At 41.1% G+C, this 23,171-nt stretch overlaps 1 protein-coding gene across 1 annotated transcript in view; it reads left to right on the top strand.

Moving 5' to 3' along the window:
* The first annotated feature begins 220 nt into the window (after positions 1 to 220).
* Positions 221 to 23,171, top strand: part of PEX7 (peroxisomal biogenesis factor 7) — a 53,223-nt gene continuing 30,272 nt past the window's right edge. Inside the window, exons 1-5 of the mRNA XM_028723530.2 lie at positions 221 to 517; positions 2,835 to 2,892; positions 4,463 to 4,613; positions 9,399 to 9,476; positions 11,041 to 11,149. Of these exons, the coding sequence (XP_028579363.1) occupies positions 361 to 517; positions 2,835 to 2,892; positions 4,463 to 4,613; positions 9,399 to 9,476; positions 11,041 to 11,149 (553 nt within the window). The 5' untranslated portion in view covers positions 221 to 360. The remainder of the gene's footprint in view (positions 518 to 2,834; positions 2,893 to 4,462; positions 4,614 to 9,398; positions 9,477 to 11,040; positions 11,150 to 23,171) is intronic.

The following is a 23,171-nucleotide window of genomic DNA, read 5'->3' as shown; positions in this document are numbered from 1 at the left end:
AATGAAGCGCGCCCACCTCTGCTCGCTATCGTCTTTCACGTTTCTTCCCCGCACGTGGGGGGAAACGTCCCTCGAGCTGCGACGAGGAACCGGAAGCCTCGTTGAAGAAACACCGAGCAGGCTACTGCTATTGCAAGCCCTAGGGCGCTTCTCCATTACCGCCCCGCCCCAGAAACTGGAGAGGCGGCGCTCTTTACCCAAACCTATGATGGCGGCGGAGGCGACTTCTGCCCACAGTTCCGGAGGCCGGAGCTGGGCGGGGCGACTGCGACGGGAGCGGGACCTCCCCACAGAGAAGGAGAGGCGGCAGCGCCTCTCCCGCAGCCGGCCCGGGATAGCTCGAGCGACGCGGTTGAGGCTATGAGCCGCGGCGGCGGAGGTGGTGGTGCCGCGCCGGCGAAGCCCCCGAGGGCGCAGGCCTTCCGCCTGCCCGGCCGTCACGGCTATGCGGTCGAGTTCTCGCCTTACCTGCCCGGGCGCTTGGCCTGTGCTGCCTCGCAGTACTACGGGATTGCAGGTGAAGCGGCAAGCAGAGTGCGCATGCGTGGAGAGGGGGCAAAGCCGTGTTGTGTTTTCCAGGCTGCCCGGTTCTTCCTGCCCATCGACGTTGGTTGAAGGATGTGGTTTGCCGGGCAAGCAATTCTTTTAAAAAGAGTAATCTAAAAAGAAATCGAACGGCATCCCGTTTGCATGATTACCTTCCAAGCAAGCGTGATCCCAGCCTTGTTGACTTGACAGCAAAGCCCCACGGATTTCGGTGGGGCTCGCTAGTTGCTGCCGCCTAGGCTTGAGAGCTGCAGCCTTTAGATGAGTATGCGCTCAGTGGGGCTTGCTTTGGAGTAAGCACGCTTTTGGTCGGGCTCGTGCTTCGACGTTGAAAGGTTCCCACAGTGCATAGTAGAAAAAGGCAGTGCTTTTTTTCTTTAAAAATGTTTAGGGGTACTCTCATTTGGACTCAAGAAAAACCACCATTTTATAATTGAAATCGGGGAAAATTAATACAGTAAATGGACAAAAGTGCGAAGATTCGCAAATGTTTAGGGGTATGCATAGCCCCAGAAAAAAAGCACTGGAAAAAAGTGTGCATCGAAGGCATCCGAACGGAAGAAGCGTGCTGTAGGATTTCTTGTAAGATTCTGAGCTGGAGGAAAGAGTGTTAAAATAGCACTTCCATTATGTGCAGTATCAAAACTGTTTACTAAAACACACATACCTAATCCCAGTTGTTTCCATGGTTGTCTGCTGATGATCTGCCATAGGATGTGCTTTTTTGAGGTACTTGTGGCTGATACTTAGATGTAAAGACCAACCTTAACAGTGTTTAAACATAAGGGCCTAAGAACAGTCCTGCTGGATCAGACCAAAAACCCAGTAGCCAACGATATGCCCATGAAAAACCCATAAGCAGAACACTCTCCACTTGTGCTCCCCAGCAACTGTTATTTACAGGCATATCACCTCTTATACGCACTAAAGGACAACTTCATATACTGTATATGCCACCCTAGTATCTTCTTTGTTTTAGAAAATGGTTCATTCCAAACTGTAACACTTGACTGTAACACTTTAGATAGGTTTGATTGTGTAAGTGAAAAAAACAACTTGAACACCGGGTATTTTATAGAATTGTTTTGCAGTCCTGTGCATGCTTTCCTGAAAGCAACTCCTGTAAGTCAGTCTTCTTAAATCACCATTTGGTGGCATTGGACCTGACATTCAAGCTTGCTTAAGATGTCTAGTAATGTTCAGCTGAGGTTTTAAAATGCTTTGTATTTATCTCTAAGACTACTGTTGAGTGTCCTGTCACTTCTTACCAATCCCATACCAATGAAGAACATGGTTCTGATCTTGCACCAATAGCATTAATTTCATGGGATTTGTGCAAAAGAATGTCCTGGTGAATTATGTGCTTGCATGACTTAATATATAAAACAGCAGAATTCTTCACAGTATGTTTACATAAAATATGTAAGGTTTGCTGTATTAAGTGGTGCTTATTTAACAGGTAAATATACTGCAATTGACAACAATTAAGTGCATATTTATACAACTTAATGAAGTCAATGGAGTTAAACTCCCACAACTTTCTGTGGCTACTGTTTCTTTACTAAGGTAACAAGAGTAGTAGTTTACAAGCATTTTACTGTTGATTTCCCCACCCTTCTGCTTCAGTGTCTAACTTTGCATTTTCCCCATCACACATTTATAGCTGTTGATTCCTACCCACTATGGCACGAGTGTCAAACACAAGGCCCGCGGGCCGAATCCGGCCCGCCAGACCTTGTCATGTGGCCTGTGTAGCCGCTGCCAGCCGCCAGCCTTCACCTTTTATTCTCGCTTTTTTTTTTTTTTGACACAAGAAAGCCACCTCTTCAGCGCATGTGCAGCAGCCTACAAGCCAGAGAACGTCTGCCCTCTAGCAGCGCCGGCCGTTCTGATGCGGCCCCCGATGAATTTGAGTTTGACACCCCTGCACTATGGCATTTGGACTCTGTTTTTTTGAGCTGCTGCCAGCCCAAGTGGTCAGTGCAGAGCTAGACAGATAAATAGCCTGGCATGGTATAGACAGCTATCATCCTAATAATTCAAGTACTTCACTCTAATCTAATTATCCTAAAGTATAGTCTAAAGATAGATAAGACCACTGTTTGCTACATTAAACCAGATTGAAGCTAGTCTATTCCTGATATTTCCAGGGAACCACAATTATGCCACATTGGGTTCTATGGTGGAATAATGACTATAAATTAAAGAAATAAAATAAAGAAAATAAATACTATATTCTACTATAAGGTATTTCCTTATTTTCAAAGAGTAATATTTTTCTTTTTCAGGTTGTGGAACTCTGGTAGTATTAGAACAAAATGAAGCTGGAATTCATCTCTTTAGAAGGTACTATTGTTCTATAACTTATTAATAAAAATATAATCATATAACCTTGATGTATTGGAATTGTCTCTAACCATCAAAATCGGAGCAGTCAAATAAAGAAAGTTGTGATCAACTTTTGGACTTCAATGTTATTTTAGAAGCTTCATTTTGCTTCTGAATCCAAGCCAAAACTTAGATTTAATGGAACAAAAATGGGATCCTTGGCTGCCTGGGATATATTTCCAAAATTAATTTCTGATTATTCTTGAGGGGATAATCTTTAACTACTTTAGCTAGGCTGTAGAGAGGAATCATTCATGTGCTCTGATCCTTCAAGGGCAAAATAGGTTAATTCACAGGTCCAAATATATAGAAGTGCACAAACTTTAGAGTGTCTTGGTGAGCCACGAGATAATGCCCTGTTCCCCTCACCACCTCTACACTTTAAACATAGGGGAGAAGGGAGACTTTCTACTTCAGGGATGCTGAGAGGGTCTCCAGCGTAGTGCAGCTGAAGGAATATGCTACCCTTTCTCACTAGATTCAAGTACAGGAGGAAGTCTGAGGCTTGTCACACTTCACACTCACCAGAATGCAGTGAGAAACACAATGGCAAGCATGACAATTAGAATTATGGATTCTTGCAGATGTGCTTCTGCAAAATGATTTGCATTCAGAAGAGAATGTGATTCTTTAGTACACTGTGTGGATGGGGATACCTGTATACACCCATTTAGGTGCCAATGAGTGCTTCCATCTGCAGTCTTGGTGCCTTGCCTGAGTTGTGTCCAGTACCTTGTATGTGACTACATCTCTTAACTGAGACTGTGGAATTTTAGCTACAATGCTCCTTGAATGCCGTTTAGAACGTAAACCCTTTAAGCTGAAAAGGGATTTAAAAACCAGTAACGGGTAAGTGGCTGAGGCCTACCATTTGGCAGACTGAGGCCTACCAGACCTCAACCCTTACATAAAGTTTTAGGGCCAGGGGAAGCAACTGAGGAGGTGGGCAACAGCACTCTTGAGATTCCTGACCAAGACGTCAGCTTATAGGTTTTACAGCCAGCGCAGGTAGTGCAGGGCACACACATGTTGTGCTGCCCTTTATGGAGATGCAGAAGAGCAAAGCTTAAAGCAGTGGTGAGGAACTCTGCAATGTTGTTGCACACCAAAACTCATCATTCTAGTTTAAAACATAGGAGAGGCACCAAGCTATGGAAGGCTAACTTTGTGAATCAGGCAAGTTATTTATCAGTTTTAAAAAAAAAATCTGCTCTCCTCCTAAGGAGTTCAAAGTAGCATTAGTGGTTCCCATCTTATCCTTACACAAGTTCTCTATGAGGTAAGTTAGGCTAAGACAGAATGTGTTTGGCTATAGAGTGCTCAGTGAAGCTTCATGACTCATCCAAGATCTTATTCCTGGTTGTTCCCCAGTCCAAAACTATCACTCTTTCTATGGAACTATACTGACTCCTGAGAAGTAAATTTTTTTAAAAAAAAATCAGACTTAAATCTGCTATCTTTGCATATGAATTTATTTAAGTTATGTACTATTTCTCATGAACTAATGTGTTGGTTGCTATTTGTTTAGTTTTGACTGGAACGATGGCCTGTTTGATGTGACATGGAGTGAGAACAATGAGCATGTGCTTATCACATCCAGTGGAGATGGATCATTACAAATCTGGGACACAGAAAAGCCCACAGGTCCACTTCAAGTCTATAAAGAGCACAGTCAAGAGGTATAATAGATCTTGTTGTTGCATTTCTTTTCATTCACAAATAGGGACCTAAACACTTAGGCCTACTAAATACCTACTAAGTTGATAAGGTAAAGGTAAAGGTACCCCTGCCCGTACGGGCCAGTCTTGACAGACTCGGGGGTTGTGCGGCCATCTCACTTAAGAGGCCAGGGGCCAGCGCTGTCCGGAGACACTTCCGGGTCACGTGGCCAGCGTGACAAAGCTGCATCTGGCAAGCCAGCACAGCACACGGAAACGCTGTTTACCTTCCCGCCAGTAAGCGGTCCCTATTTATCTACTTGCACCTGGGGGTGCTTTCGAACTGCTAGGTTGGCAGGCGCTGGGACCGAGCAACGGAAGCGCACCCCGCCGCGGGGATTCGAACCGCCGACCTTTCGATCGGCAAGCCCTAGGCGCTGAGGCTTTTACCCACAGCGCCACCCGCGTCCCACTAAGTTGATAAACCAATGGTAAGTGCAGTATTGACTTTACTCTTAGATTTCATTTTTCATCCTTTTTTGGGGTTGGAATTGGCTCTTTGAGCTGAATTCTCCTAATCTCTCTATTGGTTTCTTGCCATTGGTCTTGCTCCACTTTCTTGTGTTGTTTCTGAACAAAGGAACATCATCTTAAAATTTAAAGAATACAATTAAAAATGTTAACTTATTTTTGAACACAGGAAAATCATATTAAAATTTTTAAGAGAAGCACTGCAGATGAGTTATAATTCTTACTAAAAAATTGGAGAATTAAATTACATCCTCTAGAAATTGTAGTGATCTATCCTACAGTTATATTTTATTTATCTTTTTCAGAGTTGCCACACATAGTGAGTTGTCGGTTTTTTAAAATAATATTTTATTTTTTACCAACCACCAAAACACAGTGAAACAGTGAACCCCCCCCCCCCCCCCCCGGCAGCTGATACACTGGGTATACATATTGAGTTAAGCTGTTCATGTAAATGTGACCGTCTATTTAAGCAGAGCAGTGCATAGCATATAGCTTTTCTGATCCACTCGGGGGAAAACCACAATCATTTCATCATCCATAGCATTAATAGCAAACATAAAAGTTTTCACATTCTATAAACTGAACTCAAAAGATTTTTTTCTGGGCTACAGAAATCATTAGCTTGTATTCTCCTATATCATATGAACTTCTGCCTTCTGAAATGAGTTATTACTTATTGGCTCTCATAAAGATGCCTAACCTCTATTTTTTTGCAGACATTGCAGCTATACGGGTTTCACAGAAGCGTGCTGACTCATAATGTTCTGCTAGCCTTCTAATATCTGAAAAATCCTTCAAGAATTATAGCTAATTTTGCTGTGGTTCATATCTGCTGAGAATTGTATTGATCATATAATTTATTTGCCCAGTGAAAAAGAATAAACTTCCTCCTAAGTATCAGAGGTTAGAAAGAAATTCACTGTTTTGGGAAGACCTGTTTTTAAGCTATTCCTATGACATAGGGCTTGCCTCCTCCACTTATAAGTATCTGAATCTGGTGATTTCTGGAGACAATTTGAGAAGAATATGAAGACTACAAGTCTGAGCCAAATCTAGTCTCTGGGCCTACCCTTGAAACTTTGAAGCTGTATCGTTTATTGAAAAAGGAAAGGTGATTGCTCAAGAAACTACTTGGACATGCTTTTTACTGTCTGATGCAAATTCCCCACCCTGTGAAGTGAAAGCGACTCATGATGTTTGACTCCAGGGTCATCACATCAGTACATAGGAGACACATAATCATTCCATTTGCGCTGGTGTTTGAGCCAGCACCACTGATGTGTCAAGGAAAGGGGCATGTTGCAGTGAGATGGGCTTGGTGGCATCACCTTGGGCTTCACCTTCTAGCACAAGCAGAGTGTTTCACCAGCAAGTTTCTGTCAGTAAGGGAACTGGGGTCACCATTTGAGGCAAGTGAGACAGAGGCCTTGGAAAAGATTGGATGCCCTGTGGGTTGTTGTGTTAGTTGTTAAAATGGTGGCACAGGTTCTCAGTTCTTAGCATTAAGAAGTAGTTACAAGTAGTTTGTAACTACTTCTCAATGCTAAAATTATATTTGTAGAATACAGCACAAGAAGAAACTTGATGTCCAGTGTCTCATCATTGGGGAGGGGGGCTTGAATGAGCAGTACAGAGATGGGATCCAAGGCCAGTAGGACAGAGCACTAGGAATCATGCATAAGCCAGCCTTCTGTCTGTCTGTCTCTCTCCCCACTCCAAAATGAATGTCAGGGCCACACAGCATACAAACAGAAGTGCCGGATTGGTGCTGTGGGTGGCAAATCAACTTTATATAAAACTAATACATTATCTTCAGAGCAAGGATTAAGTCTTGCACATCAGATACTCAGAGCAAGAGGAAATCTGCCTCCCTCCCTCTCCTTACTTTTGGGTGTCACATATCAGAGTTTGTGGCAGCTTGTCTATAAATATGTAAGACATAGTCTTTGCCCTAAAAATGATAATATTTTACTAAAATATTACATTGTTTTAAACGTAGTTTGGGGATAGTCTAGACTGTTTAGTGCTTATGAAGCAAGAGAACTGAAGGCATCAGCCATGGATTAGAGACATTTGTAGCAAAATGTGTACTGTGAGATAAAGAAAAGACTCTTGCAGGTCATCTAAACATGTAGCAAGATTCCAGACTGGAATATGGATACAGATATCTGGCTGCCATTGCTTTTGAAGAATATCTTAATGCTTAATCCATTTCTTAAGAATACTCTCATTAATGTTAATAATCTTTCAGAAATAAGCCTGAGAGCTTTTTGTTACTGTTGAGGATAAATCCTAATCCTCCCAGCATCAAGAGAATAAATAATAAAAATATTATATAGATCTTTATATCAGAGAGACTGTTGCTTTTCATTCTACCATTGACAGACTTGGCACTTAAAGGTTCTCTGAGTGATACGACTACTTGTTTCAGAGAATAATGCTGTAAGCATCACATTTTGTTAGATGTTTCATTTACCTTGCCCTTGTGTCTGATCTTGTATAACCACACACACACACACACACACACACACTACTATCAAAGCCAAACTTAAAAGTAGTCACTTGCCTGGTTGAAGGGTAATAATTGTCTCTAAGCAATATTTTTATTTATTAGGTAGTAAAAAGTTTCACGCTAATAGCATCTCTTAGTTTGCTTACAAGGCTTATCAAAAGAAAATCAGCTGGTACAGATAAAGCAAAATGTTTCTTGTTTAAAGTCTTTTTGCATATTGGTAGGTTCCATTTGTGCAAAGCAGGTGTCAAGGCCCAGCAGGTCTATTTTTGCATACTGCATCAGGATTAGCATTCGACAGTTATGGGAATGGTGTTCCACAAGCAGCGAGGACTTTGTGAATTAATGCCCCAAGAGGCTTATCACGGAAACCTCAATATAGTGGTTGTGCTGCCAAATTATTTGTGTTTTGCAGCCTAGTTAACTCACAAAATAGCTATTGTTAGTTATGAGAGGAAAATAGACTTGCAATCCTTCATGAGTTGCCTCAGATTAAACTTTGTGAAGTACAATTGTCGAGATATGCTTTCAGATTTTTTTTAGCAGAGTGGACAAACAAGGCTGGCAGTTCTGACATGTTGGAATCAGAACTGTCTGGATGTGGTATTCGTCCATTGTGAATCTCTGTATAGGGGGATCCACTGGTACTTTGGATTGTGAAAGAGATACAATGTTCAAAAACCTAGGGGGTGTCCTGGTTTGGACATTGCCTTCTGTACACAATACAGGGAGTGGAGGAAAGATGAGGGGAAAATGTGTCAGCCTGAGGATAGCCTGATAGAATCATAGAACTGTAGAGCTGGAAGGGATCACAAGGGTCATCTAGTGTAACCCCCTACAATGTAGGAATCTTTTGCCCAACATAGGGCTCAAATCCACAACCCTGAGATTAAGAGTCTCATGCTCTACCAGCTGAGCTACCAGAGCAGGGGTGAATAATATCTGGGCAGAGGTTTAGGAGATAGTCATAGTGAGCAACAGAAATGGCTCTAATCATTTGGACCATAGGGACCATCTTGGAGAGCACATTGTAAATTGCTTTGAGGTTACTTTTTAACAGTCAAGTTGTGTATGAATTTTATGAAATAAATTATAAGTAACGGAAAGCTTTCAGCTTTCTGTTTTAGGAAGCGGAGCCTCAGTTCTAAAGTAAAGACTGCAGTAGTACATTTCCACAAATAACACAATGCATCTACCTACTCATTTATTTCTCATTTCATATGCCATATCATGTAGCTAAATAAGCTTGCATCTTTATGAACGTGTTACTGAGACTTCATGTATCATTAAGCCTTATACAGTGGTACCTCGGGTTACAGATGCTTCAGGTTACAGACGCTTCAGGTTACAGACTCCGCTAACCCAGAAATAGTACCTTGGGTTAAGAACTTTGCTTCAGGATGAGAACAGAAATTGTGCTCTAGCGGCACAGCGGCAGCGGGAGGCCCCATTAGCTAAAGTGGTACCTCAGGTTAAGAACAGTTTCAGGTTAAGAACGGACCTCCAGAATGAATTAAGTTCTTAACCTGAGGTATCACTGTATAGCAAACAGTTTAATTCCTGGTGTTAACAAGAGAAAGCTTTCATTGTGGGGCTTTGTTTTGCTAGATATGCAAACATTTCAGAAGGTTTATGCTTTAATTGATTTCATAACAAATATTCTCACTAGTGGCAGAACAGAAAAAAACCACTCTAACTATAGTTTGTCTAACTTGGATGCTTTGTGAACTTGTAAACTGAAATTAATCCTATATTTGCAGGTTTACAGTGTCGATTGGAGCCAGGCCAGAGGAGAACAACTAGTAGTATCTGGGTCGTGGGATCAAACAGCAAAATTGGTATGTTTGTACTTCTGGCTATTTAAATTTTGTATTAATTCAACATGCAGGAAGAGAATCCTCTCTTAACCTGTGCCATTCTGTTGACTCTTTGTTTGAACAGATGATACCTTGCTCTCTCTGATGAAATTATACTGGCTTAATAAAAATGAAGATGGTTTAGGTCAAGAATGGGGAATCTCGGAATTCTAACTCTCATAATCCTTGACCATTAACCATGCTGGTGGGAATTGCAGTCCAATAGCAACTGGAGGACCACCCCTGCTTTATTTCTTGCAAATGCCATAGGCAATGAATGAATTCAGCATCTGGAGTCAGCACAGGTTGTGGTTCTCCACATAGCAGAAGACCAACTGTTCAAACCTGTGTGAGAGATTTAAGAAAAAATTGCCACTGACCCACTGGGTTGATGATGAAAATAAATTTGAACATAATATTATGTGAAGCAGAATTCCTGGGAAACGAGCAAAACTACAGGTGCTGAAGTTTTGCTTTTGGACCTACATGCCCTGCAGTAAAAGGTGAATAAGATGAAAACAGAAAAATAGTACTGCCACTGATATAGAAAGTATATTAGGCCTCGTCTGAGCATGCAGTTGAAAGAGATAGTAGAATTCTGAAGATTCTTCCCCTTCAGCTGTAGGTGAAGGCGCCATTTTTTAATCCATCTGAAATTGCCTACCTCCAAAAAGTCTATCACTGTTCTATTTCTTCTTGAATACGTTCTGCTAGCATGTTGTCATATGCACCAATTAAAAAAGTTTCACGAATAACAAAACCAGAAGTTTAAAGTTTGCTGTCATAAGTGCTGGAGAGAGATTTTTTGCAACACAAACAAGATAAGATGGTAACGAGATTGCTCTAGGACAATGTAGGAGTATTCAAGCACTCAGGTTGTATAGAATTATTCATGCTGCAGGATGGAAAATAGCTAATTTTCAGATATATAAAGCAAAGCTGCTTCATAGGTGCACATTTCTAACAGATCTCAGATTCACACTCCTACACAGAGAAGTTGTTCTAGTGGAAGATGACACCTTTTTATTTTGTATTATTTTCAGGGACAAACATGACAACAACTAGTTATTTTTTCTTTCATTTTTTGCAATGCCAAAAGAGAGCATTTTTCTGTCTTTGAATTGGCTCTGTTTTTAAAACTATCTGGGCTATTTAAAAATAATGAAGTTCATCCTGTGCCTGTTTATGCAAACATAAATCATAGTGATTCCAGTGACAGTTGCTACCAAGTAAGTGTGCCTATAGTTATACCTTAAGTTTTAAAAAAGTCAAGGGCTGACATGACTGAATTTAAAATGAAAACCTAATAAACATAATAAAAAACAAAGTTCATCTGTGTAGTAATTTTCCTCTTCTCAGTACTACTCAAAAGTAGAAAATGCTGCCCTGTTTATGAACATCTTATAATAGGACAATAATGTATGCTGTAGTGCACATATTTAGCAAAACAGGCCTATGTTTTTAATGTGAGCAAATAAAATTCAGTATATTGCCTTCAGTTATTACACTGCACAAACAGCTGTTTGTTTGTTTACATTATATCTAGTGGGATCCTGCAGTGGGACAGTCTTTATGTACTTTTAAAGGCCACGAAGGTGTCATTTACAGCACAATATGGTCTCCGCACATCCCAGGCTGCTTTGCATCTGCCTCAGGTAAATATTTAACTGTGCAGTCATACTCAAAAGCGGAACTCTTACATTATTGTTGATTGCTTTCAAATCCTGTCCAGCAGGTGGTGGTATAAATTTATAGAAGTGGCAGAAGAAATGATAAATGTATAGCTATAATTGAAGTGGAGGTTCAGTAGTTATCTTTTAAATCCACTGACTTGGTCTCTCTACATGGATCAGCAATTGTCTCACTTGAGTGAGCTAGTGGCAATTTTTCACACTGGCATTTCCACCCCACCCCACCCCCCGCTTCTCTTGAAAAGGTTTTTTCCCCCTTGCCTGTTTGTTTGTTTGTTTGTTTGTCTGTATGGCAGTATAGTGCTTTGCTATACAATCAGGCTTCACATCTTTTACCTGATATTTCTGTGTCCAGGAGATCAAGGCGTTCCCTGAAAAATGCACCTCGGCAAGGCTTTAGGTAGTGTGTTGATTAAATTTTGAAGCCTGTGGTTCATAAGAATCGAAAACCAACCATTGTGTAACTTCAGCTCATGCTTATTTCTTGTGTATCTGGCTGACTTTTTATCAAAATGATTAGTATCTCTTGGGGCAAGCTGAAATCCTCACAATGATTTGAAAAGGGATTTGGGAATATACTGAAAAGGTTCACTGCAGTAAAGATTTTTTTTAAAAAAATGATTTCCAGAATATTCTTTAGGCTAACACCTTCATACTGTTGCACCAATTTACTTCCTATGGTTTTATAGGATTATTGTAGTGGCGGCATTGAGACTTAATGTTTGTATCATGCTTTTGAATGTTCAGAGTGCTTTGTTCACATTACCTTACTGCTGTTTTTGCAACAAATCTTATATATATATATATATATATATATATACACTGCAAAAGGTGGGGAGGTTGAAGGCAAACATGAGCAATAGTGGCATCCTGTAACCAAAGTTAGTTTGCAAAGTAAGATATCAAACCACAGTTTTATTCTTGGGTGTTTTTTTTCTCCCCAACTGCATGTTCTCTGAGTACATAGCATGGAATTGTTGCTTTCAGTAATGATGTCTTGAGGTTATTAATGCATGAATTACTGTGGCCTGACTGTCTGGGTCTAAGAATGGCTGCAGTTGGCATATCAACCATATCTGGCAAAATGATTTCGTAGCCACTAAGCTACATGAGCTTCCAGTGAGAAAGATGGATTCAGGAGCACTCCCAAGCTCCAAACCTGTTCTTTCAGAGGGAATGCTATCTTGCCCAGAACAGGCAACCGGTCAATCTCTCGGACACCCACAGGGCCTCCTAATTCCCGGAGTCGAAGCTCAGTTTACCATCCATTCCATCACTGCAGCCAGATAACAGTCCAGATAATGCACAATCTCTTTTGACTCAGATGTTACAGGGAAGTAGAGCTGTGCGTCATCAGCATACTGACGACATTTTGCCCCAAAGCTCTGAATGACCATACCCAGTGGCTTCATATAGATATCAAACAACATTGGGGACAAGATTGCACCTTGCAGTGCACCCGAGTACGAGGACCAGGGAGCCAAAACACAGTTTCCAATGCTACTCTCTGGGCATCACCTTTAAGGTAGGAGTGGAGCCATTGTGAAAGAAGTGATTCCAATACCCATCCCATGGAACCAGCCCAAGAGGATCCCATGGCAAATGTATCAAAAGCTGCTGAGAGATGGAAGAAGCAGTAACAGAGGTGCACTCCTTGTATCCTGCTCTTGATACAGGTCATCCATCAGGGCAACCAAGGCTGATTCAGTTCCCAAACTGTGCCTGAACCCAAAGTGAAATGGATCCAAGTAATTCATATTCTCCAGGAACCCCTGCAACGCCTTTGCCACCACCTTACCCAAGAAAGCAGTATTTGCAAACAGGTGGTAGTTGTAAGCCATAGGACTCACATATTACACATTTTTACCTTTACAGCAATAAACATTAACTAAAAATTAGGATTGTGTTTAAGGAAAGATGTACCCCGTGTGTGTGGGTGTTATTTTTAAAGCTCAGCATGTTGTGGAGCTTCTTTGCCTACTGAAGCAGCATAATTAATCTGTTTGATTAGTAGCAGCATGACCATTTCTCTTCTGTGTACCAAGTGGATAGGTCAGCCAGATTTTTCTTTCAAGTGTAATGCCATTTAACACTTCAGAGTGATGCATCTTCCTTTCTGCTCCTGAACCAGAATTATTTGAAACCAAATCTAATTTGTTTCAATTGAAATCAGTAAGAAAAGCTGGCTCTAGCCCTCAGCCATATGCAGCTCCTTCCACTTGTTGCATGCCTAAATGATGCTTGAACTGCAAGATTTTGTACATTTCTTGCAATTCACTGGCTTCTATTCTTCAGTTAGTTTCCCCACCTACCCACCATTGGTAAGGACAGGCAAGAGTCTTCTGAGCCAAGCTCCTTCAGATGTAAAACAGCAGATAAATAAATGCCCTTTCACTAAACAGTTGTGCTGGACTGAAAATTTTAGACCCAAAATTGGACACATACTGTAGTGAAATGGGCATGTTGAACTGTACCTTCCATTTCTTTTGACAGGTCCTTTAAGGACTATTTAATGAGCCATTTTCTCAATCTTTTTGATTAATGAAACACATTATAGAAAGAACAAGATCCAGCACATAGAGGTAGAATACGGGCATCTCATTGGCTGTACTTCTAAAGATGCCGTCCTTTTCTGACCTTAGTGTTCCAGACTTGCTTTTTCTGCTGCAGCTGCTGCAGCTTTTGCAGGAAAAATATTTTATGCTTTGGCAAGCTACAAACTCCTAGTTTTTGTTATTCTTTATGGTACAGAGGTCGAACCAGGCCAACAAACCAGCTGTGACCATTATGGACCTTGTTTTGAAGAAGATGCCATACTATCACACAGGTCTTAAGAGAAAAATTCCCAGGGACATTTATTGCTGTGCAATAGCAAGAAAAGTTCCAAATAATAACGATCATTTTACCTGCTTGTGTTTCCTATCAGTTTTGACTGATTTCTGGGATTAATGGACCAGACCAGAAAGCAATGCAGTTGACTACATTGGGTACTGGAAAAGCACAAAATGTATTCTTCGTTCTCTGGGCTTTCCTTTTAAGAACTGTTCTAGGTCAGAACATTGGGACAGCTGGCTAGTTCTGTATTTAGTTATTAGTGTTGACAGTGGCTGGGATCCAAAGAGCCACTTACTCAGTATTGCCCTTACACTGTGACCTTTCCAGTGATACCTTGTTTGATCTGATTGGTTAAGATGAGTGCTGATAAATCATTTTACTAGGAGAAAATGTTAGTCTGTTTTTGTTTGGTTTTGCTGCTTTGGATTTCCACATCAAATGGATTTCAAGATACAATGGTTAAGAGTAATTTATCTGTATAGCTTTAAGAGACGTATGATGGGAAGCCACAAATGATGATTTGCCGCTTATGGATGTGATGTAGAAGCTATTTCGTTCTCTGGATTATCCTGTACTATACAATACAGAAACACATGGCTGCTGTCAAACACTTGGCTTTATTATGTTATTATTATTTAAATATTTATACCAGGGCGGTGATCTTATATTAAGGCAAAATATGAATTAGCCTTTTGCACATATACATAGCCCCTTCATTCCTTCGTGACATGAGCGATCAAGCGAGGAAGTCTCAAATTAACCATAGTTTCCCATTTTATCTGGACCAGGAAACCATGGTTACCAGCTTTTGATAAAACAGGAAACTATGGCTACTTTGAGACGGCCTGATTAATTAGGGTTATTTAGAGACTGCATTCATGAACAGGCAAAAGGCTTATTCATATCCTGGCTTATTAAGTTGAGAGAGGATTGTCCGAACTGGATTTATATCTTTGGTTGTTTATTCCACATAACCTTACATGCAATCAATGCTGATTGTCCATCTTTCCCCTAACATCCCTTTTTACCATGTTGGTTGATGTAGCACTTTGAGATGACATTTTCAAGGAATGACAAAATGCAGCCTTCCTCATCCTAGTGACCTCCAGTTGTTTTGGATTACAGCCCCAGTCAGCACAGGCATACTGGCTGGGGCAGATGTGAGCTGTTACCTCCTGGTGCCTTAGACATCAGTTTGGGGAAAACTGACCTACAGGGATGACCAAGATCTTTCATGAGCTGTGAACATATAAAGAACTTTTTTAGCTTGTTATACCAAAAATATCTATGTATATTGGCTTTCTGGCTTTTGTATATTTTGCTGATTAGTTTAGTTGTGTCAAATGGGTTGGCTGGTGCTGCTTCTTAAGACAGGTGGGTTAGTTTGATTGATTATATGTAGTTTTGCCTCTTACATTGTTTCCAGCTCAATAACATTAAAACTGTCTGCCATACCTATGAGATTTTTGTATGGGTTACCGGTCAAGTCACTGCAAGAGATTAACTGCAGAAATCTGTTTCATTTTAAGTTGGCTTGAAATGTCACTTGAGAGGCATTTGTGTTCAGCATCAAAATGGGGAGGGGTCCTTTTTGAATGACACCCACTTCTACACAAGCTGATAACCAAATGACGCATGTGGTGGGTGCCCACAAACAGGAGCGCCCTGCCATTCACAAGTTTTCCCAGCAGTAACTGCACACAGCTGGTCATGTGAATGAACCCTGAGCCACTAGCCTGAAAATGAAACATCCTTTGCAGTCTTTCAAGGCTGCTCTAAGTGAGGAGCTTTGCTTGCTACCACGATAACAAGGATACGAGTTCATGGAAGAGTTCAAAATGACATTCTTTTCTTAGCTGTGATTCCTGCATTGCAGGGGGTAGACTTAGATGACCCTCTGGGTCCCTTCCAGCTCTACAATTCTGTGAAAAGAGTTAAATATAAAGCTAGCAAATAACTTAATGTTAAATTAGATTTTTCTATTTGCTGTTCTCCAAAGCCCTAACTGCTGGTGTGTGCTTGTGTGTGTGGCACACACATCCCATCTTATACACGTGAATGGAATTGAAGCTGTAAATGGTTATGGAAAAAATGCATTGACAGCTTCAGGCTTTTTATGGAATTCCTCCCATTAATGCAGCAGACACTTAATCAGATTGTCAATATATTGATATATTACAGTATGTTTGACAGTATGTAAATCTCTAAACACTACTTTAATTCATTGTTTGGGAGAAGGGGAGAATATTAGAGGAGAAAAGCAAACAGAAAAATCACTGTATTTGTTGTCTAAGAAGTAGAAATAGAAAAAAATGATTAAATACTTAAGGGTCTGAAGTTGTGCAAATTACACCCATGAGCACTTATTTGAACAAGAGTAGATTATTGGGGGTGACGGGGGTGGCCCTGCCTGAATGGCATTTCAATTAATGTGTATTCAGCATTAAATACATTTTCCATTTGGAAAGGTGCAAAGCACTTTGCAGAGCTGTTAATACTGTATTCAATCATCTGCACTCCTGTGGGAACTTACCCAGTTGCTTCAGCCCTTGTTTAGAGCCCGAGATCAAGATAGCAACCATGAGTTGTTAAATCGATGTTGTCTATCCTATTCTATTCTGTCATGATGTCAGTACCAGTTTCTGGACTGATAGAGCCGGGTGGGAGATCGGGTGGAAGCGGCTGCTCTGGCTCATGGGCCTGATAAATGTCTGGCTGACAACAAAAGGCTAGCCATGTGGAAAATGTGATTAAAGAAATGACATAAATAACAAAACCGCCGGGTGCTTAAAAGGGTTTAATGAGTCATTGTGCCATTTGCCCAGAAGGTCCCTTCTTCCTACCTGGAAAACAAAACCGAGTATCACGTAAAGAAGGCCCAAATGCATCTGATACTCGCATTCGGCACTCCTGTGTGATCTTTTGCCATTCAGTCTTCAGGGCTAGAAGTTGTGATCCATGCTTCCATTTTATCATGAAAAACATCATATTTATATTAAAATACTGTTTATGGCAGACTTGTGAAACCACAAAAGTGATAAGCCTGCAAATATTTTTACTACCTCCTCTAGGACCAGCTTGGAAATGCAGGCTTGCTAGCTTGCTCTTAATAGGCTAGTAAGCAAAATTGCCTTTAACGATACAGCCTGGTGAAGTTGTGGCCAGATACTCATGCCTGCTCTGTTTCCATGCCTGTTGTGGTCAAAACCATGTAGGCTGCTGGAGGAGGGAGGGAGGGAGTGATCTGTCTTCCCTCTGCCTGCCTACACAGTTGCCTGTGTAGAATTGCTGGTCGCCTGTGGCCACCAGGATATTGGTCATAAATTTGCCACTAAGAAGCTGCTTACAAATCAGATGCTTACTTGTAAGAGGAAAGCACTCTGACACTTATAAATGAGAGCTGCTTCGGCAGCGGGAAGAAATCTGTGAAGCTTGGCATAACAGCCAGCTATTATCTTAACTGCTAGGACTTCAGTTTTAATGTTGCATTCATTTAGAACTTTAATGTGGCTATTACATTTATTTATTATAGTAAATGCAAACTGGTTTTACTCCAGCATTTTCAAGCATCCAGAAAAGTAAATGTGGACTTGCATTTTAGTAGAATTTAGTCACGCTGAAGTTTTCCATTCATCACAATTAAGCTTGGCTTCTTGTAGTAGCGCGATTTTCTAAAGGTTTCCCCCAGCTGCAGTAGACTTGTTTTTCTTTTCAGTTTGCACACCAAAGTATCAGTACACACAGAGAAGTAGCAAGCTCCGTAGCTCTCGAATTAATTAAATTCCTATTTCTCATTCAGCTCTAACATTTTATTTGTAAGAGTTCGACAGCAGTGTTAATGACCATAGTGCATTATGGGAAAATAATTTACACATGAGGAATCTGGAGCTGCAGATAATATGAGACATTGGCAGTCTCCCACAAGCAACTTCAGAACATCAAATTGTTAGGGAAGTGTTAACAGACTTTTCCTTGACCTTCTCTAAGAAGAATGGTTTTGATGGGCTACCCATGAGTCAGTTTTAGGATGATCTGAATACTCGCACTAAGTACAAAAGTGCTATGTTTTGAGTCCCTGTAGATCAGTAGAAAATTGTTTTCTCTTTTTACATAAGGGGACTTCTGAGGCTAAGAAGCTACAGATTCTTCAGTGTATCTAGTGGCCTCCTTCTAAGGCATGCAGAGCTGACGAAAACGCTTAAGTTGAGGTATGCTGGCTATTCTGCCAGCACATCACAGAACATGGCATTATTCCAGCATTGCAGGTATGTTAGTCCAGAATTGTAGGCAGACACAGCAGCATGTTCATTTAGAACTGGCTGTTTGGGTTTCCATGTAAATCAGCATGCAGCATCCTTGGATATTAGAACTGATTGAAAAGTAACATACCGTATTTTTCCGTGTATTAGACTAGGTTCCCCCCCCCCAAAAAAATGTCTAAAATCAGTGGGCGTCTTATACACGGATAGTGCCAAGGGTGGACTGGCGATTGGTTGTTGCCCCAAAAGCATGGGGGTGTCTTGTAGAAGGAAAAATACAGTAATTTCTGTGTTTTATTGCTATTAAAATTTAGGGGGGAGTTATTGGGTTATTCTTGTTTTTATTTTGATTATTATTTATTCTGTGTTTTTATAGCATGATTTTATCCTGTACCACCCTGAGACCTGCAGGTATAGGGCAGTATACAATTGGTGTTGTTGCTGCTGCTGCTGCTATTAACAACAATGATAATAATAGGGTGCCCGATGATTTTTATGGTTATTGTTTTCATTGTTGTTCTCCTTCTGAATGATGCCATGGCCATTGACTAGTGCAATAAAAAGTTTAATTGATAATAATAGTCCAATGAGCTTTTGTTTGACTTCACAATAAGCTACACAGATAGCAAAGCAAATTTACATTATACTGGTTCCACTTGTAAGACTGGATGAGTTGGTAGGTGCAAATATGCAAAGTTGGATTTCTCATTCCAACACAGTGGTTTGGGATTTCATCATGTATTGGTACATGCTTGCACAGTACATTAATTTAATGATTATCAAAAATTACTTGGTATGTTTCTATTTTGTTCTGTAAGCTGTTGCTAAAAATAGTAAAGTTGTTTCCATTTTGCTTAGGCCTATATATTCCTAGTATGCATTGTTATTATGGCAGATACTGTAACAGCAGTGTTAGTAACTAACTGTCATGGGGACTGAGTCTGAGCTAGTGTAGTGCATTATCTATATCCTTTAGATTTGTACCATGGGGAGGCATTTTAATGTACAGGTGCTAAAATAGTCTAGATTTGTTGCTGCCAGAAGTTCATCTATTAGTATGCCTGGCACCATCATTGCCTGCATTTAGGTGCTAAGCTAAAATGTTTGTTTACTCAGGCCTTTGACTGTTCACTTGGAGGGAGGCGAGTTGTGGGTGGTGAGGAGTTGGCCAGTTTTAGTGCTCGTATTCTAGCTGGGTGGCTGGGATTTGTCCTTTTACAAATATTCTTGGATTAGCAAGTTCAGGTATGGTGCTTTACAATTGATTTATATATGGTTTTAATTTCACTTTGGGACACCCATTTGTGTATGAAAAGTGATGACTAAATACAATAAATAAATAAAATTTAGAAAAAGTACGGGGACTTTGACAATGTTACATTCTCGGTCATTTCTGAGCCTAGAAAAACTGGTTCCTCTGTTGTTCCTTGAGACCTGAAGCTGTTCAGCATCTCAGACTACCTTCTAGCTCCTGTAAAGCCACTTGGCAGCATAAAGACCAGTAGCCTTTTAAGACTTTACTGTGGGGACCTTGTTTTGGCCACAGCAGATATGTGAAGTGTGAACAAGAGACATCTGTACTTAAAAACTTGTGTGTACCCAGCTGGGAGACCTGATTTGTATGCTATTCTCTGAGAAGTATACACAGGTGTTGGGGGATATGCATCTGTAAACAAGTTTGCTGCATAAAAGTGTGATGTGACCTTTATGAGAGATGTCGAACACACAGCAGGCTTTTTAACAATGGGTCAGAAATCCTTAAATTATTTATTGATTTATTAAATTTATGTCCGAGCCTTAAAGGATGATGTTCACAGTTGTTGTTGTTTTAAAAAAGAACAACCTAGTAATTTTTTTTCAGACAAGTGAGACCCATTATTAAAATACAAAAAAAAATCCTATCTGCAGTATGGATGAAAACCTCTTGCCTTGGCACTAGTAGCCATTTTCAGCTGCCACATACTTCATGAGTTTAATGTTAGTCAGATCTATTATATGGGGAAATGAGGCGAATATTCCATTTTAGAATGCAGCATCCCAGATCATGGCACCCTAGTAGTAAATTCGATCTGCGAGCTGCTATAATTAGGGCTGAATAAATGAGCCTTTATTTATAACCTATCATGAATATTATGCAATAAATTAGCTTCCCCCTTTCTGGCAGTTGTTTGCTACAGAAAGGAATGTGACACAGTGCTTTGTGTAGTATTTTTTTATTTATTTGTCATCTAGTAAAATGTTACTGAAATGTTGACCATGAAAATATGCTTTCATTAACCAGAAACTCACAAATACAAAAACAAAAAAATTATACACCGTGTGAAAGTGAATCTTGTGCATAAGAGGCATGTTGAGGAGCTTGAATGAAGAGCTGAGTATCTTTAATATGTTTTTGCTTGGTTATTTTTTTGATAGAAATATGAAGGTGAGAAATGAATGAAAAGAATGTAAATGAGAATGAATTTATGTCAGGAGGAGGCGGTTCTACTGTCAAACCTTGGTTGTTGAATGTAGTCCATTCCGGAAGCCCATTCAGCTTCCGAAATGTTTGACAACTGAGGCACAGCTTCCGATAGGTTGCAAGAGCTTCCTTCACTCAAGTGGAAGCCGCTTCGGACGTTCGGCTTCTGAAAAACATTTGAAAAGCGAAGCATTTACTTTCGGGTTTTCAGCGTTCGGGAGCTGAAACGTTCCAAAACAGAGGCGTTCAGGAGTTGAGGTTTGACTGTACAGTAGTCAACCTTTTTATACCTACTGCCCACTAATGCATTTTTTGTTTAGAACCAGCTTTTCTAAAGAAGACAAAGAACACATTGGGAGTCGGTGTAAAGACTCCATGCATGCACTTTCGGTCATAGGGAGGTGTCTGAAAGATGAAACGGGTGGGCATTGTGCGCATGTGTGGGAGAGCCATCTCGGGCAGCCTTTTATTGTGGGAGCAACATTATTTCCAGAGGAGCTGGGAGGGCCCTTGCGAGCGCGCATATACAAGTCCTTCTTCCAGAGCCTGTGCGCACTCCTGTTGCTAGATAGGTGTGTTCTCTTTCTGTCTGTCTCTCCCTCTTTCCTGTCACTCCCCCTCTTGGCTTTGGTGAGCGAGACTTTCCAGAGAGCTCTCCCTGCAGGCGGCACGAGATCAGTCGTGTCAAAGGTGCCACTGACCCCGCTGCCACATAGCAGCTCAATACAATACACTTAGGCAGCTTCAGCAGCAGGCACCTGGCACCCCCCAGAATTCGGTCCTGGGCGCCCCGCACCCCTTACACCACCGGGTGAAGATGGCCCTGCCCAGATACATCTTAGGCCCAACTCATCACCTGCTTAGCCTCTGCTTAAGTATCAAAGTAGATAATGGGCCAGACTTTTGTTTCTGGAGAGAAATGGAATGAATGAGCCCAGTATTGCTGGGGCATGCCCAGTGGAATCTTTTTACTTTACCATGCCATTTCACAAACTGCTTATGAAACTTACCTCAGTTTGCAACCTGTGAGGTCAAGCCCAGTGTTGGAACATGGCATGGTGTCGTGAAAGACCATGTAGATCAGCAGGGCCAAGCAGACTCTTGCGGGCATGCCTTTCGTGTATATCTGCATGGGTGGTTGTTGTTGTTTTTTAAGTTTGACCTTTTAGTTTTACTGCCCAGCACTGATAGGAGAGGTGATCAGCTGGGTTCCTGCATCTACAGCCATTTTTTAAGTTTCCCACAGTGCCTCTGAGCCCAGCCCTCAACATAGAAACATAACAGCAGGACCAGAGGAATTGTGGGAAAATAAAGATGGTGGCAGCTGCGGACACCCAGCTAAGCCATTTTTCTAACCGTGCTGGGCCATAAGTACTAGTGTTGTTTTAAATACTGCTTTCCATTGCTGTAACAATTGCTAGGGTAGTTCTGGGGCAGCCATGGTGGGGAGAGTCCACTAGGCCACTTTTCCCAAGGTCACTTTAAACTTCTGCCAGTCCTAAGGGTGGGGGTTTCTGTGAGAAAAACAAATTCAAATCTTCATTCAGTGTGCTAAACTAATTGCAGTTATTTGGATATAGGCCAATAAAATTAGCCTGCTGTGATCTTCTCGGATTTTATTTTTCTGACTTTTAAAAAAACTGATTCTGATTCTTTGCCACCAGCAAAATTACATGCTACTGCTACATCCTATAGCCAATAGACATTTCTTGGCAGCAGGTACAGGCTTCCATGTCAGGGTTATTGTTAAAAAACCACTATCCTTTTCAGTAAAGTGTGATTAGTGATTTGGGAATACAGGACAAGCAGCGGCTCCCTCCAGACAGCTACCATTCATTCCCACACTTGGGAAAGGGAGGCTGCAAAGAACACCTGTGCCCTTAGGCGAGAACACATAGCTGCCTGCACTTGTGCAGACATGCATTTTGATAAGTGGTGGGAAACCGTTGGACCAGAATTCACCCCATCGTCTACGAATTTGTTCCCACGTGGGCTTTGAGCTTATGCCTTATTCCAGTCTTCTGAGTCATCAATACCAGGAAACTTTATTTATTTATTTAACAACCGTTAGTATATTACTACTTGAACATAATAGCTTTGGGCGCACGTGGAGTGAGGCAGTCCTTCACGTTAACTGGTCCCAAGCTGTTGAGGACTTTATATACATTAAGAGTATCAACTTGAATATGGCCCAGTCATCAATTGAAAGCCAGCTTGTATCTCTTGAGCGAGGATATTTTATGCTTACAAGGTATTGCTCCTGTCAGTAATTGTACTGAAGCATTCTGCACTAACTACCAAATGCCAGGCGACATCTGTGTTCTGTCGTCTTCATCTGGCTTCATTCAAAGCCCATAGCATTCTGAAGTACGAAAGAGCCACCCTGGCCCTACAATGCTAGAGAGAATAATCAGGGACAATTGTGTCAACC

Source organism: Podarcis muralis, chromosome 3 (genome assembly GCF_964188315.1).
Source record: "Podarcis muralis chromosome 3, rPodMur119.hap1.1, whole genome shotgun sequence".
Classification (NCBI taxonomy): Eukaryota; Metazoa; Chordata; class Lepidosauria; order Squamata; family Lacertidae; genus Podarcis; species Podarcis muralis.
The sequence above is the reverse complement of the archived record's forward strand: the minus strand, read 5'-3'. Positions and strand labels throughout refer to the sequence as shown.